This window comes from Mixophyes fleayi, chromosome 9, assembly GCF_038048845.1.
Source record: "Mixophyes fleayi isolate aMixFle1 chromosome 9, aMixFle1.hap1, whole genome shotgun sequence".
Classification (NCBI taxonomy): Eukaryota; Metazoa; Chordata; class Amphibia; order Anura; family Limnodynastidae; genus Mixophyes; species Mixophyes fleayi.
This window is the reverse complement of record NC_134410.1, coordinates 16257454-16269781: the sequence shown is the minus strand read 5'-3', so window position 1 is coordinate 16269781 and position 12328 is coordinate 16257454. Positions and strand designations below refer to the sequence as shown.

Genomic DNA, 12328 nt, shown 5'->3' with positions numbered 1-12328 from the left:
TGACCCACTCCTCTACGCAGTCCAGGTACATTTATTGGTGCGATTCATAAAAGTTCAGGGTTTTTAATATATTGTGGTGACCCACTCCTCTACGCAGTCCAGGTACAATTATTGGTGCGAATCATAAAAGTTCAGGGTTTTTAATATATATTGTGGTGACCCACTCCTCTACGCAGTCCAGAAAGATACCTTGTTGCAACGTTTTGGACTAATAACTATATTGTGAGGTGTTCAGAATACACTGTAAATTAGTGGAAATGCTTGTTATTGAATGTTATTGAGGTTAATAATAGCCTAGGAGTGAAAATAAGCCCAAAAACTTGATTTTTAAACTTTTTATGTTTTTTTCAAAAAAAATCCGAATCCAATACCTTAAATCCGAACCGAGACCTTTCGTCAAGTGTTTTGCGAGACAAATCCGAACCTCAAAAATAACGAAAATCCGGATCCAAAACACAAAACACGAGACCTCAAAAGTCGCCGGTGCACATCCCTACTCGCATTACAACATGGTTTTGCCATGGTGCAAAGTTACTCATTTTCTTGCTTTACTTTCCTTAATGAATCCGGCTCCGTGTGTACATTTGAGCAAGATATCAACATATAATATGCTGAAAACGTATCTTGCGGTACCGGGCGGAAAAAAGAGAGACAAAAAACATAAATATATATAATTATATGCCCACACAAAAGAAAACCAAACCAAACCAGCACTAGCGCTCCTGCCTAGGTTGGCACCTTCAAAATCGGGGGAGGTGGGACCAAAAAGCATGGGGTCCACCTGAAAATGCCAATACCAGCACTAGGCTATGCCAGCCAGGGCTGTGGACACTATAGCTGGAGGTCCCCCTGCTATAGTGAGAACCAGCATTAGTCCAGTCAATGCGGGGCTGAATTCCCTAGGGGGGTGTAAGGAATATGACCCCCCCCCCCTAAAAAAACACCCCCGCACTGATAGTGGGTGCGATGAGAATGGAGTAATAAATACATTTAAAATTATATAAAATCATCTTTCCACTATTGATCCCAGCATGCCCTGGCCACCATAAAGTGTATGGGGAATGCCGGCACTTGTAGTACTACAAGTGCCAGCATGCACTAGAATCCTAGGGGGTAAATGTATCAATCTGTACATTGATACATCTAGCCCCTGGACCTGCTAGGATCTGTATTGCACGTAAAAAATATTTTTTTTAAGGAAACCACAGTCACCGTGGATAAAAATATATTTATTCTAAATAAATGCACCCTGCATATCCTTTTATGCCTCTTTATTTACCCACCTAGTTCCACGTTGGCACCTGTAGGCTCTCCCTGGCAGCCATTCCAATGGGTACCGAAAATAATAAATCCTCATAGGACACCGCTCAACGTGATCCGTTAAGAGACCCGACGCAAATGACTCATAACCGACATAGTGAGCAAGAAGCATATTAATACAAAGACACCTCCGAATAACCTCGCAGGTCGGGGGCAGCATATATAAAGGGGAAAAATGATCTTTTATAATATATATATCTGTCCTCTGACTGCAGCTCCCTGCTCTCTACCTCCCCTCTCCCCTGGCACACAGCCCCTTACCCTCAGATCCTGTTCCCTGACACATTCCCCTCTCCTCTATCTAAATGATAAACACCAAATTATACATGTGTTTTTTAAGGGTATATTCATTAACGCTGGAAACCCGGTGGATAATACAATAATGCACAAGTTTCGCCTAAGCAAGTCGCAGGTCATCCTCATATCCAGGTGTAATATTCCTGCCCACACATATTATACAGTCGTCACGGAACAACTTCGCTATGAGTCCTGTGACATCACTACTCACCAAATATACAGTTATAATCCACAGGAGTGACAGCACTACTCACACATGAATATTATATATATATATATACACAGACTGTGCACATGACTTTGTTATATCAGTGAATAACATATTTCCCATGGCCTTTATAAAAGGGAGGTGACTGTTTATTTCTAGTATCTCATCCTGTATGGTTTTTACACAAATAAACCAGAGGAATTATTGCTAAATATAAGTAAAGTAAACGAGAATTGTAGCTGGGCAGGGCCCCGACGCACCTCATTAGGAGGTTGTACTGAAGATGTATTTCTCTGTATCTTACGTGCATTGGAGCACAATGTATAATCATCCTGGGAGGTCGTATCATAGAACTGAAAGGCTTCCCTGGCATACAAACCACAACAGCCCACATCTGTGACTGTACGGTGGAGTCTCTCCCCCCAGTTTGGGCTGGCGAGGGGATGACTTGCTCCAGGTCACTCTGCCATTTAGTGATTTCAGTTATTGAGGTTAATGTAAGTGGTGCAAATAATCACCTCTGTTTGTTCCACATCACATTCCACCTTCCCTTTGCAATGATTGGGGTTGCTGAGGTCACAAGAGAGGACACGGGGGCTGTTCGTGGCCCACTAGTAGCTGCAGCAGCCACAGCACTTGCATCAGCAGAGGCTCCTCGACACGACCAGCCATGTGGGGAACGGCCATTCTTGCATTTGCCAGAATTCCCTGATGGCCAGTTATGTTGTACACAAATACATAACAAAAATCAGATACTGAGATATTTAATTCATCATTGAAAATGTAACAATACCAAAATCAGCAAACAACGGAGGTCTTGGGCTTCCTTTGCTTCTGAACGACTAGTTTGCCGCCCAACTCAATCACATTGTTTCTTAGCATTCCAAATTGGAACTCAAGTAATGGGTAGGCAACATCATTGTACCAGAGTTACCCGTGAGCTATCTACCAAGGCTGACCAAGATAAAGCTATCAGCATATTCTTACCCTATGAATTACTTTACCCTAATAACTCCCTGCCGTTTACCTCTCCTACGTTCCTCTCTTCTTACCATCAAGTCGACCCTCCTAAACATAATTAAAAAACTCTACATCTTGGTTTTTATTCTGTTTAATGTTTTGTTCTTCACTAATGGGTTTTTTAGCAGCTATATTGTGGTTTTATCTGTTATGTTTGGTATTTGAACTATTTCATTTGCTATTGTTGTTATTCAAAAATTTACAACTTATTATTACGTTGGATACAGTTCAAAAAATAGAGAGCTTAAAAGAGAAAACGAATATGTATCTATACAGAAAGTAAGAGATACTGAGAATGATATCCAGCCCACAGAACAAGAGAACAGGTTCTGCGCAGTTGTTTTATACACATAAAATGACATCAAGTATTGAGAAATTCTACTTAGCGTAAACAACAATCACTGTGAATTTTCTCATACGGTAAAATGAGAACAATGCAGCACAGTGGTTAACATTGCTACGGGACAGCGCTAGGTCATGGGTTTGAACCTGGCCAGGGCTCTGTGTGTGTGGAGTTTGTATGTTCTCCCTGTGTTTGTGCTGGTTTTCTCCCACTCTCCAAATGCACTGTGTATAATATGCTGGGGCAAACGCAGGATTTGTAGAGGGGGTTTCCACACCACGCCACCAGTGGGCGTAACCAGCATGCATGGGGGCGTAGCTATAATTTTAGACAGTGCTTGGCTGCTCTCCAACTCTTCCTATCCCCATAATATACATGGGCAATGCTGCATGCACTACTGTTAGGTGCACACAGCTCTCCCTTTTCAAGCAGAGCCGTGTGAAGCTGGGCAGGGTCCCGCAACCTCAATTACACAGTGCCCCAGGCTTGGAGGGGAGTTTCCAGGAACTAGGACCCCCCACCCCCTCGGTTTGCCTATGATATAATATGTAGGCACCATATACATAGCTGTTAATTATTATATCCAGCATACAGATCAAGCTGTACATCCACCCATACGCAACAAGAACAGACAATGAGAATAACTTTATTATGAAAAACAACAGAAATGAATTATACTGTGTATATAAGAGTAGATCATATTTGGTTGCAGGGCGCAGCGAATTGCGTCATTTTGGCCCCTGTGACGAAATGACTATAAAGTGTCATTTTGCGCAGGGTCAAAATGACACGATTCACCGTGAATCTCGTCATGGAGGCTCCCATGCGGGAGGAAGGCCATGAAGTCTCCCGGACTCTTCGGGAGAGTGAGCAAGCATCTAATAGATACTAAAACTTACATAAACATTTACCTGCACAAAATGTAGAAGGGTGTATCAACACTGTTTTCTTTTTTTCCTCACATGGCACCTTTCCCCCTAGAAAAGAAGACGCCTTGTGAAACTACTGTCATTAAATATGGAGAAAGAGTTGTCACCAATTAATAGTTCGCCTGTCCACCCACGCACAACGGAGGCAGCCATTTTGTAAACTGGACCAATATTCCTGAGAAGGCAGCCTATCCATTCACTAGGATCCAGAGATATCGCGGCAAGACTAATATTCATGAGGCACCGTTACCAATATATCAATAGACCACATTTTTGCGAATACTGGTTCATGCACCAAAATGTGTGTTTGTGTGTATTTTCTACCGATAGCAAAACACACTGCCCCCTATTGACTAGCAGAGGGTACTGCAGCTGTTTCTTTAATAGGTTTTTAAAAGGTTTGTGGCAGTCTGAGCATCATTAGTCATCAGAAAGTGCAGGAACACTTAAAACAACAGCTCCTAAAAAAAGATCTCAACATTATCCTCCTGTCTCACTCAAACCACTATCTCAGAGTGCAGACATCCTATATATATTCATGGCACAGTTCTAAATTCTGAGCCACAAAGTTCTGTACATCATGACACAAGTGCCTGGCTGGCCAATGAGATTGTGCCACCTTACCTTATATATATATACTGGCCACATCTCATGGGAAATACATTGGGGCATTTGCTGTAATTCCTCGATATGGCATCATATACTGGAGTCGGCTTTATTTTAATATTTGTGTCTTGTACAACAGGAGAGAGGCTGGTAAGATTTGGTTTTCTGGGTAGTCTGTCTTTTATGTCCTATGCTCCTCTCCCTCCTGAATGGTGATAAAAGTGGGGTTCTTGTTTTTCTCCTTCAGGGATGTCCAGAAATTTGCAGCTGCCCTGACACCCCTCCATGTCCTCCGGCGACGCCCAGGGTGCAGGACACTTGTGGGTGCGGATGCGAAGTCTGTATGCAGGACCTTGGTGCTCAGTGCAATGGACTCAGACCATGTGACCGCACCAAGAACCTGACCTGTGACTACCGGAGGGACCCTGACAGGCAGCAAGGAGTGTGCCAGGGTGGGTGATCTTAAAGCTGTGTGTTTACCGGGCTCCGAAATGGTTTTCACTTCCATTGTTTTAGGTTGCACTTTGTATCCATTCTGGAATTGTTAGTCATGTAATGAAGACAACAGGGAAAGAAATTGCTTCCTCTTTGTTCTTTAATGGGATATAAAGCTGCTTTCTGGATGCAAGTGCATCCCAAGCACAGATCATGGTACATTTATATTGTATCCCAAGTAGTGGTCGAAGTGGAAATTGGAAAGTCACATGAAGGTGGACCCCAACACACACACACACACACACACATTTCACCTATGTATATGTTGTCTATGTTAATACTTATTTATTATAAAAAAAAAAAAAGACTTTCTTTATCTCTGTCAGCTGAAACAAGAGACAACTCCCATATCCGAGTGTTGATGGAATGTTATTGCTTGATAATGACCAGCAATGGTTTCTCATAGTTCATGATAATGTCATCACTAGGTGGCACTGTTGTGAGGATGATGTTATACTTTACATTGGCAACCCTTCAGTGTCCATGCCTAATGATGGCAGAATCATAGGGATAATGAAGGATATTTATGTGGGTTTCTCTGAAGGCTGCAATTTAGTCAGCAGAAACCATATTCATTAGAATACTGTCACACACGGGGCTGTTTTAGAGTCAGAGGCAAATCCATTTACGCCATGGGTGTAAAATTTTTCGCAATGTGCATGTGAGTTTATCTTAGACCTTCTCCAAGTTGCGCTGGGAGAGGTGGTGAGCGTTGTTCACGTGTAAGTTCATTAGAGTAAGGATGGGGAGACGTTAGTCAACCATAGAGATGTGTACGATTTTGACTTAGACATACCTTTAAAATAACCCTTTTAGGAAGTGTAGCTTTGTACATCCTGTAGCAAGTTTCTTCATTTTTATGCTGGACGTTTCCACGTACGCTAGATTAGATTTAACGCTCTGCGTACACATTTTTGCAATCACGTAAAATTTTAACTCTAAATCAGACCCACAGTGTGACGTCTAGTGATTGATAGGCTGCATTGTACTGAATATTAGTGCTGCTCAGCATTCGGCCAGTCCCACTATGGTTTATGGGTACAGTATACAACTAGGATTAGACCCCAAACTAAAGTCATTATCATCATATTTTTTTCTGGCATATGCAAATTTTTTACAGTGTTGCATCAATTCTAACTAGTTTGTCCTTATTTCATTTCTCTATCTTAAATTTGAATATTATCTTTTTCTCTCTCCCGTAGTCCTTGAGGAACGTCGCTCCTGCTTTCAGAATGGCAGCGAGATTCTACATGGACAAGAATTCCGAATTGCGTGCGACAGTTCCTGCAAGTGTGAGGATGGCAGTATAGACTGTGTGCCCCTGTGTCCCGATACCCAGCCACCTCTCATCCCCCACTGCAAGGAAGTACAATCAGTGACTGGTGAGGACGCCCCCCATTTATACAGACGCTTGCTGAATATTAACTCTTGCTGCCTAATGTTTCAGTACCAGTTTAACATGAACTGTTTGTAATTGTGTTGAAGTTGTAATTTTGTATATGTGTACATTGTGCTGGAGTATTTTGTTCCTTCATCAGAAAGAGATGAAACAACATCCTACTGCCATTTAAAACAGTATCTAAGGTGGTGCCGATATAGTACAAAAAGCTTAAATGACAAAGCATAGCATGTCGGTTATGTTTGCTGTGACATTAACCTGCCCATTTGTGAATCTATCAAGAGTATTTCGCTTACCTGAGATTGCAAGCTTGTCCCATCATTCCTGGCTTGTGCTCTTCCCAGAGTGATATATTCATCATCATCATCACTATTTATTTATGCAGCGCCACTGATTCCGCAGCGCTGTACAGAGAACTCACTCACATCAGTCCCTGCCCCATTGGGGCTTACAGTCTAAATTCCCTAATACACAGAGAGAGAGACTAGGGTCAATTTAATAGCAGCCAATTAACCTACCAGTATGTTTTTGGAGTGTGGGAAGAAACGGAGCACCCAGAGGAAACCCACGCAAACACAGGGAGAACATACAAACTCCACACAGATAAGGCCATGGTCAGGAATTTAACTCATGACCCCAGTGCTGTGAGGCAGAAGTGCTAACCACTAAGCCACCGTGCTGCCCATTTTATATTAACACTAATACATTGATTATAAATGTTTTGGGTTTTATTAAATAACCGCGGCGGTCCCAGTCACCAGACCCCACCATACTATAATATTATGTAGGGTGTTTACTGTAATGGATTACTGTCAGCAGAATTGCCCATTTTTGTCACCCATTTAAGCTGCTACTAAGTAAAAGGCCGATTGCACAATTATCTTGCCCACATGTCAGTGTTCCATGATTGTCCCGTCTTCAGTTCCAGGTGAGTGCTGCCTGCAGTGGAGGTGCAGTGAGCAGTCTGGCAGGATTCAGGAACGGACGATACACCAACCCCGTGATATTAACCCTCAGGATGCCAGTGTTGCTGCAGGTGAGGAGAGGGCTCTGTGTGTGGAGATGGGGGAGTAGGTCAGAGAAATGAGTGTTAGATTAGGATTCAGACAATCCCAATTTGACTGCACAGGAGCCGCTTCGTCCTGACTGCCGGGAAGTTGGCAGATACGTCCACACTCATCACAGTGAGACACAATTCAAAGGTCTTTTTAGGGGAAGCGCTGAGTGTGCCATTACTACAACCCTTATTGTGTCTCATATATTTTGTTCCAAAGTGGGACAAATGTTGGGAGGTTCAATCTAATGATAGTGTAAATGTTAGATCACAGAGGGCATGTAGTGACTGAGATAAGTGTATATACAGAAGAGACGTCTACTGATATTCTCAGTACAGTGTGAGGGCTGTGTATGTAGGAGTGCAGTGACAGTGTGTGATGGGACAGTGTGTACACTGTGGGTGCAGTGATAGGGCAGTGTGTACACTGTGAGTGCAGTGATGGGGCAGTGTGTACACTGTGCGTGCAGTGATGGGATAATGTGAACACTGTGAGTGCAGTGATGGAGAAGTGTGTACACTGTGAGTGCAGTGATGGGGCAGTGTGTACACTGTGCGTGCAGTGATGGGACAATGTGTACACTGTGAGTGCAGTGATGGAGAAGTGTGTACACTGTGAGTGCAGTGATGGGGCAGTGTGTACACTGTGAGTGCAGTGATGGGGCAGTGTGTACACTGTGAGTGCAGTGATGGGACAATGTGTACACTGTGAGTGCAGTGATGGAGAAGTGTGTACACTGTGAGTGCAGTGATGGGGCAGTGTGTACACTGTGAGTGCAGTGATGGGGCAGTGTGTACACTGTGCGTGCAGTGATGGGACAATGTGTACACTGTGAGTGCAGTGATGGAGAAGTGTGTACACTGTGAGTGCAGTGATGGGGCAGTGTGTACACTGTGAGTGCAGTGATGGGGCAGTGTGTACACTGTGAGTGCAGTGATGGAGAAGTTTGTACACTGTGAGTGCAGTGATGGAGAAGTGTGTACACTGTGGTGCAGTGATGGGACAATGTGTACACTGTGAGTGCAGTGATGGAGAAGTGTGTACACTGTGAGAGCAGTGTGTACACTGTGTGATCAGGGATGGAGAAGTGTGTACACTGTGGGTGCAGTGATAGGACAATGTGTACACTGTGAGTGCAGTGATGGAGTAGTGTGTACACTGAATGCAGTGATGGAGAAGTGTGTACACTGTGAGAGCAGTGATGGAGAAGTGTGTACACTGTGAGTGCAGTGATAGGGCAGTGTGTACACTGTGAGTGCAGTGATGGAGAAGTGTGTACACTGTGAGAGCAGTGTGTACACTGTGTGATCAGGGATGGAGAAGTGTGTACACTGTGGGTGCAGTGATAGGACAATGTGTACACTGTGAGTGCAGTGATTGAGAAGTGTGTACACTGTGAGAGCAGTGATTGGCTCAGAGTGCTCGGAGTACAATACTGAAGCAGTGATGGACCACGTTTGAGGTTAGACTTGCAGTAGAGGCACAAAACTAAGGGCAGTGACTTTATCATTATGTTCCACAGATACAGAAGAGGATCCAGTGTCAGTAGAGGACTCGCCCCTGTGTAAACCAGACACTGAGTGGACCCCATGCTCACGTTCATGTGGATTTGGGAATTCAGTGCGGATAACTTATGAGAAAGAAAGTTGTACCCCTAAAGCGGAGAGGAGGCTGTGCATGATCAGACCCTGCAAGGGGCAATACGCCAACGCCAACTACACGGTGAGCATCAGGCACCATATATACTAGTAATGTCTCTCCTCCCAGCCATGTATTGCATTATAACAGTCCCATCATCCTCTTGTCTTTGTGGCAGGTCCTGAAGACCACCAATGTCTGCAGTCGTGTCATTCGCTGGTCCCAGCCACTGCACCTTCGTTACCGCGACTGTCTGTCCCTGCGCCCGATGCTTCCCAAATTCTGTGGCCACTGCTCAGATGGGCGTTTCTGTGCCCCTTCGATGAGCACGACACGGCCAGTGTCTTTTCAGTGCGCCCACCTTGGCCGAAAGACCACCCGTCAAGTAATGTGGGTGAAGAGGTGTCACTGTGGGGGGAAGAAAGGAAAGAAGAGGGCAGATAAAGTAATGGAGTCAGGAGAAGAGACCACAAATGAAGTGGAGGAGGAAGATTAAATAGAAGGAAGAGAAAAACAGGAAGTTGAGCTGCTCAATTGAGGGGATATTGGACAAGGGGCAGAAAAAGGGTATTAATCACAAGTGGAAATAAAAAAAATGTTGCAGTACACCTTATAACCTATAGGTGGGACCATTGCTTCTATTTAAAAGTTAATGTGTTACCTTTTGCTTACCAGGTATGTAGGTGTATATATAGCTATATACTGCACACTGTTGTATGCAAAGTTGTGGTCCATCCCTGATTAAATTGCATGTTTCAAGTGTAAGAACAACTTAAATAATACATATTTCTGCACATTTAATGCCAATTATTACTTATTTGCTGAACCTGTCAGTCAGTACTTAGTAGAACCTTTCTTGTAGCCAGCGAAGACTCTTTCTGGCATATTCTGCTTTTCCTTGCAGAACTTTTCAAGCTCAGAAACATTCTTAGGGCTAGATTTACTAAACTGCAGGTTTGAAAAAGTGGAGATGTTGCCTATAGCAACCAATCAGATTCTAGCTGTCATTTATTTAGTGCATTCTACAAAATGACAGCTAGAATCTGATTGGTTGCTATAGGCAACATCTCCACTTTTGCAAACCCGCAGTTTAGTAAATATACCCCTTAGTCTACTTGCAGCGCTGCAATGCTTGAGATCGTCCCAAAGATTTGTAGTATTTTAGTCTGTAGACTGGGACGGACAGAATCTCACTCTCTCATTTATTTAAGTACATTATGGTTGATTTTGAGCTATGTTTTGGATGGCTGAAATATCCAAATTCTTTTCAGATAATTAGCGTGTATTTATGTAGCGCCAGCATATTCCGTAGCACTTGACAATTAGGAGCAAGACTGGATATTAATAAACAAAGGGGGTATATATAGTATATACCTCCCAATGGTCCAGATTTTGGAAAGACATCCCGATTGGCAGACCACAAGAATACTGTCACACATTTTTTAAATAAATTGACCATTTGTGGGCAGCGTTTGGGTGGGTCTTAATTTGTCCCGTTATCAGGATTCTACATTTTGGGAGGTATGTCAGTATTTTCATTGGCCAGGGACATGAGCTTCTCGGACTCTGCAGCGCCACACAGTGGCGGAGTAGAGCATATATCAAAGATGTAGAGGGCCAGTAGGCAAAATACTGGACTTTCAAGAAACATAATACTGTACAAAAGACGTAGTAGACAAGGAATATAACAGGAGACAAGCAGGAGACTAGATAGCAGGACGCACAGGTGGATGAGCTGGGAGAAGACAGGAGGACCGGAGCAGGGAAGGTTCTCACCAGTTTGTGAATAGCTCAGGGAGATTTCTAAGTTTTTCAGATGTTGCCTTGACTTCACCCATTCATCCCCCTTAACTTCCATTCCATGTTTCTGTCAGTGGAAATTCCAGTTGGAAGCGTTTAGACATCTTTTTTATGACCTTCCGCTTCTTTCTAGCAGTTGATTATCTTTATTTTTGAGTCCTCAGTCATCCGTGTGGAGGATCCCACGGCTATTGAGACTCCGCAGACAATACTGAGAGGTTAGACGGGTCAGGGTACTTATTCAACTTTGGAATGGTCTTCTCCTGGCTATATTTAAGGCCTCACAATCCCATCACAATCAAGTATTGAGGCCTTAATAAAAAAAAAGTATTAATGAATCAACCCAAAGGTGCCCAAATATTTACACATACCACATTCACTCTTTTATGTGGTTTCAATCTGTTAAATTTAACAAATGATCATTGTATATTAAAATGTGTAGACAGATGTGGTGATTCAGTTTGTGTTAAGTTCTGCTCAATTAGAAATTCAGTGAAACACACAATAACCTTGTCAGGGGTCAAAGTAAAACACTTTAAATCCCTGGTGTCAAAATAATTAAAATTGAAAAAAAAAAAAACCCGCTCTTAAGTTCTGGTGACAAAAACGTAGGATCCGATGTAGCTCTGTAGGAGTAAATTATTTCACTAGACCCCAAGTCACCAGCTAGTGGGGCTGTTTCTTATACCAGCTGTGGTCAACGCTTGCACATTGGGTTATATTATTCTGTCTTCTCTGTGAATATTGAGGAACGTGATTACTCTGTTCCAGTCTCATTAAGAATTAAATAAACTGCTGTCACATGTTTCCTCTGTTCTGTTCCAATCTATTCATTTATGCCTATAATTAAATGAGGATGACTTGGGAGTGGGGTGTAGAGGGGGATTGTGAATGAGACGTGTACATGGGGATGATGGTACGGTACACAGCATGTACAGGAAGGGGGCAGTAGTGAGCAAGGAGCACAGAGGAGAAGCTAAGTGGTGACAGAGCCAGAAAAGGACATTATAATGGGATGTTTGGGAGAAAAAAGTGAACTGGAAAAGAAATAGAAGAGACTGACAAAAGGGCCAGTGTCTAAGAAACACCCCCACCCCCTCCTGCACATGGTAGGTCCCAGCCCTGCATCTTGTGATAATCACGAGGATATTCACACAGAGTTATTGTGAGTCACAGTGCAAGATGCTATACAGGGGCTGAACCCAGTAACTTACAAAC

The 12328-nt window shown here is 43.2% G+C and overlaps 1 protein-coding gene across 1 annotated transcript; it reads left to right on the top strand.

The window, feature by feature from the left end:
* The first annotated feature begins 4764 nt into the window (after positions 1 to 4764).
* Positions 4765 to 11917, top strand: LOC142102063 (CCN family member 5-like). The gene is made up of 6 exons (XM_075186600.1): positions 4765 to 4873; positions 4971 to 5175; positions 6421 to 6600; positions 7540 to 7653; positions 9195 to 9394; positions 9489 to 11917. The coding sequence occupies exons 1-6, from the start codon at positions 4808 to 4810 to the stop codon at positions 9804 to 9806; spliced, it is 1083 nt and encodes a 360-aa protein (XP_075042701.1). The 5' UTR covers positions 4765 to 4807; the 3' UTR covers positions 9807 to 11917.
* The last annotated feature ends 411 nt before the right edge of the window (positions 11918 to 12328 follow it).

What these genes read in the sequence shown, in the direction of transcription:
- LOC142102063 (XM_075186600.1), top strand. Translation starts at nt 4,808, where the DNA reads ATGGCATCATATACTGGAGTCGGCTTTATTTTAATATTTGTGTCTTGT. An exon ending in GGAAGTACAATCAGTGACTG is followed by an intron (nt 6,601 to 7,539) that starts GTGAGGACGCCC and finishes TCCCGTCTTCAG; the next exon opens with TTCCAGGTGAGTGCTGCCTG. An exon ending in GGATGCCAGTGTTGCTGCAG is followed by an intron (nt 7,654 to 9,194) that starts GTGAGGAGAGGG and finishes TATGTTCCACAG; the next exon opens with ATACAGAAGAGGATCCAGTG.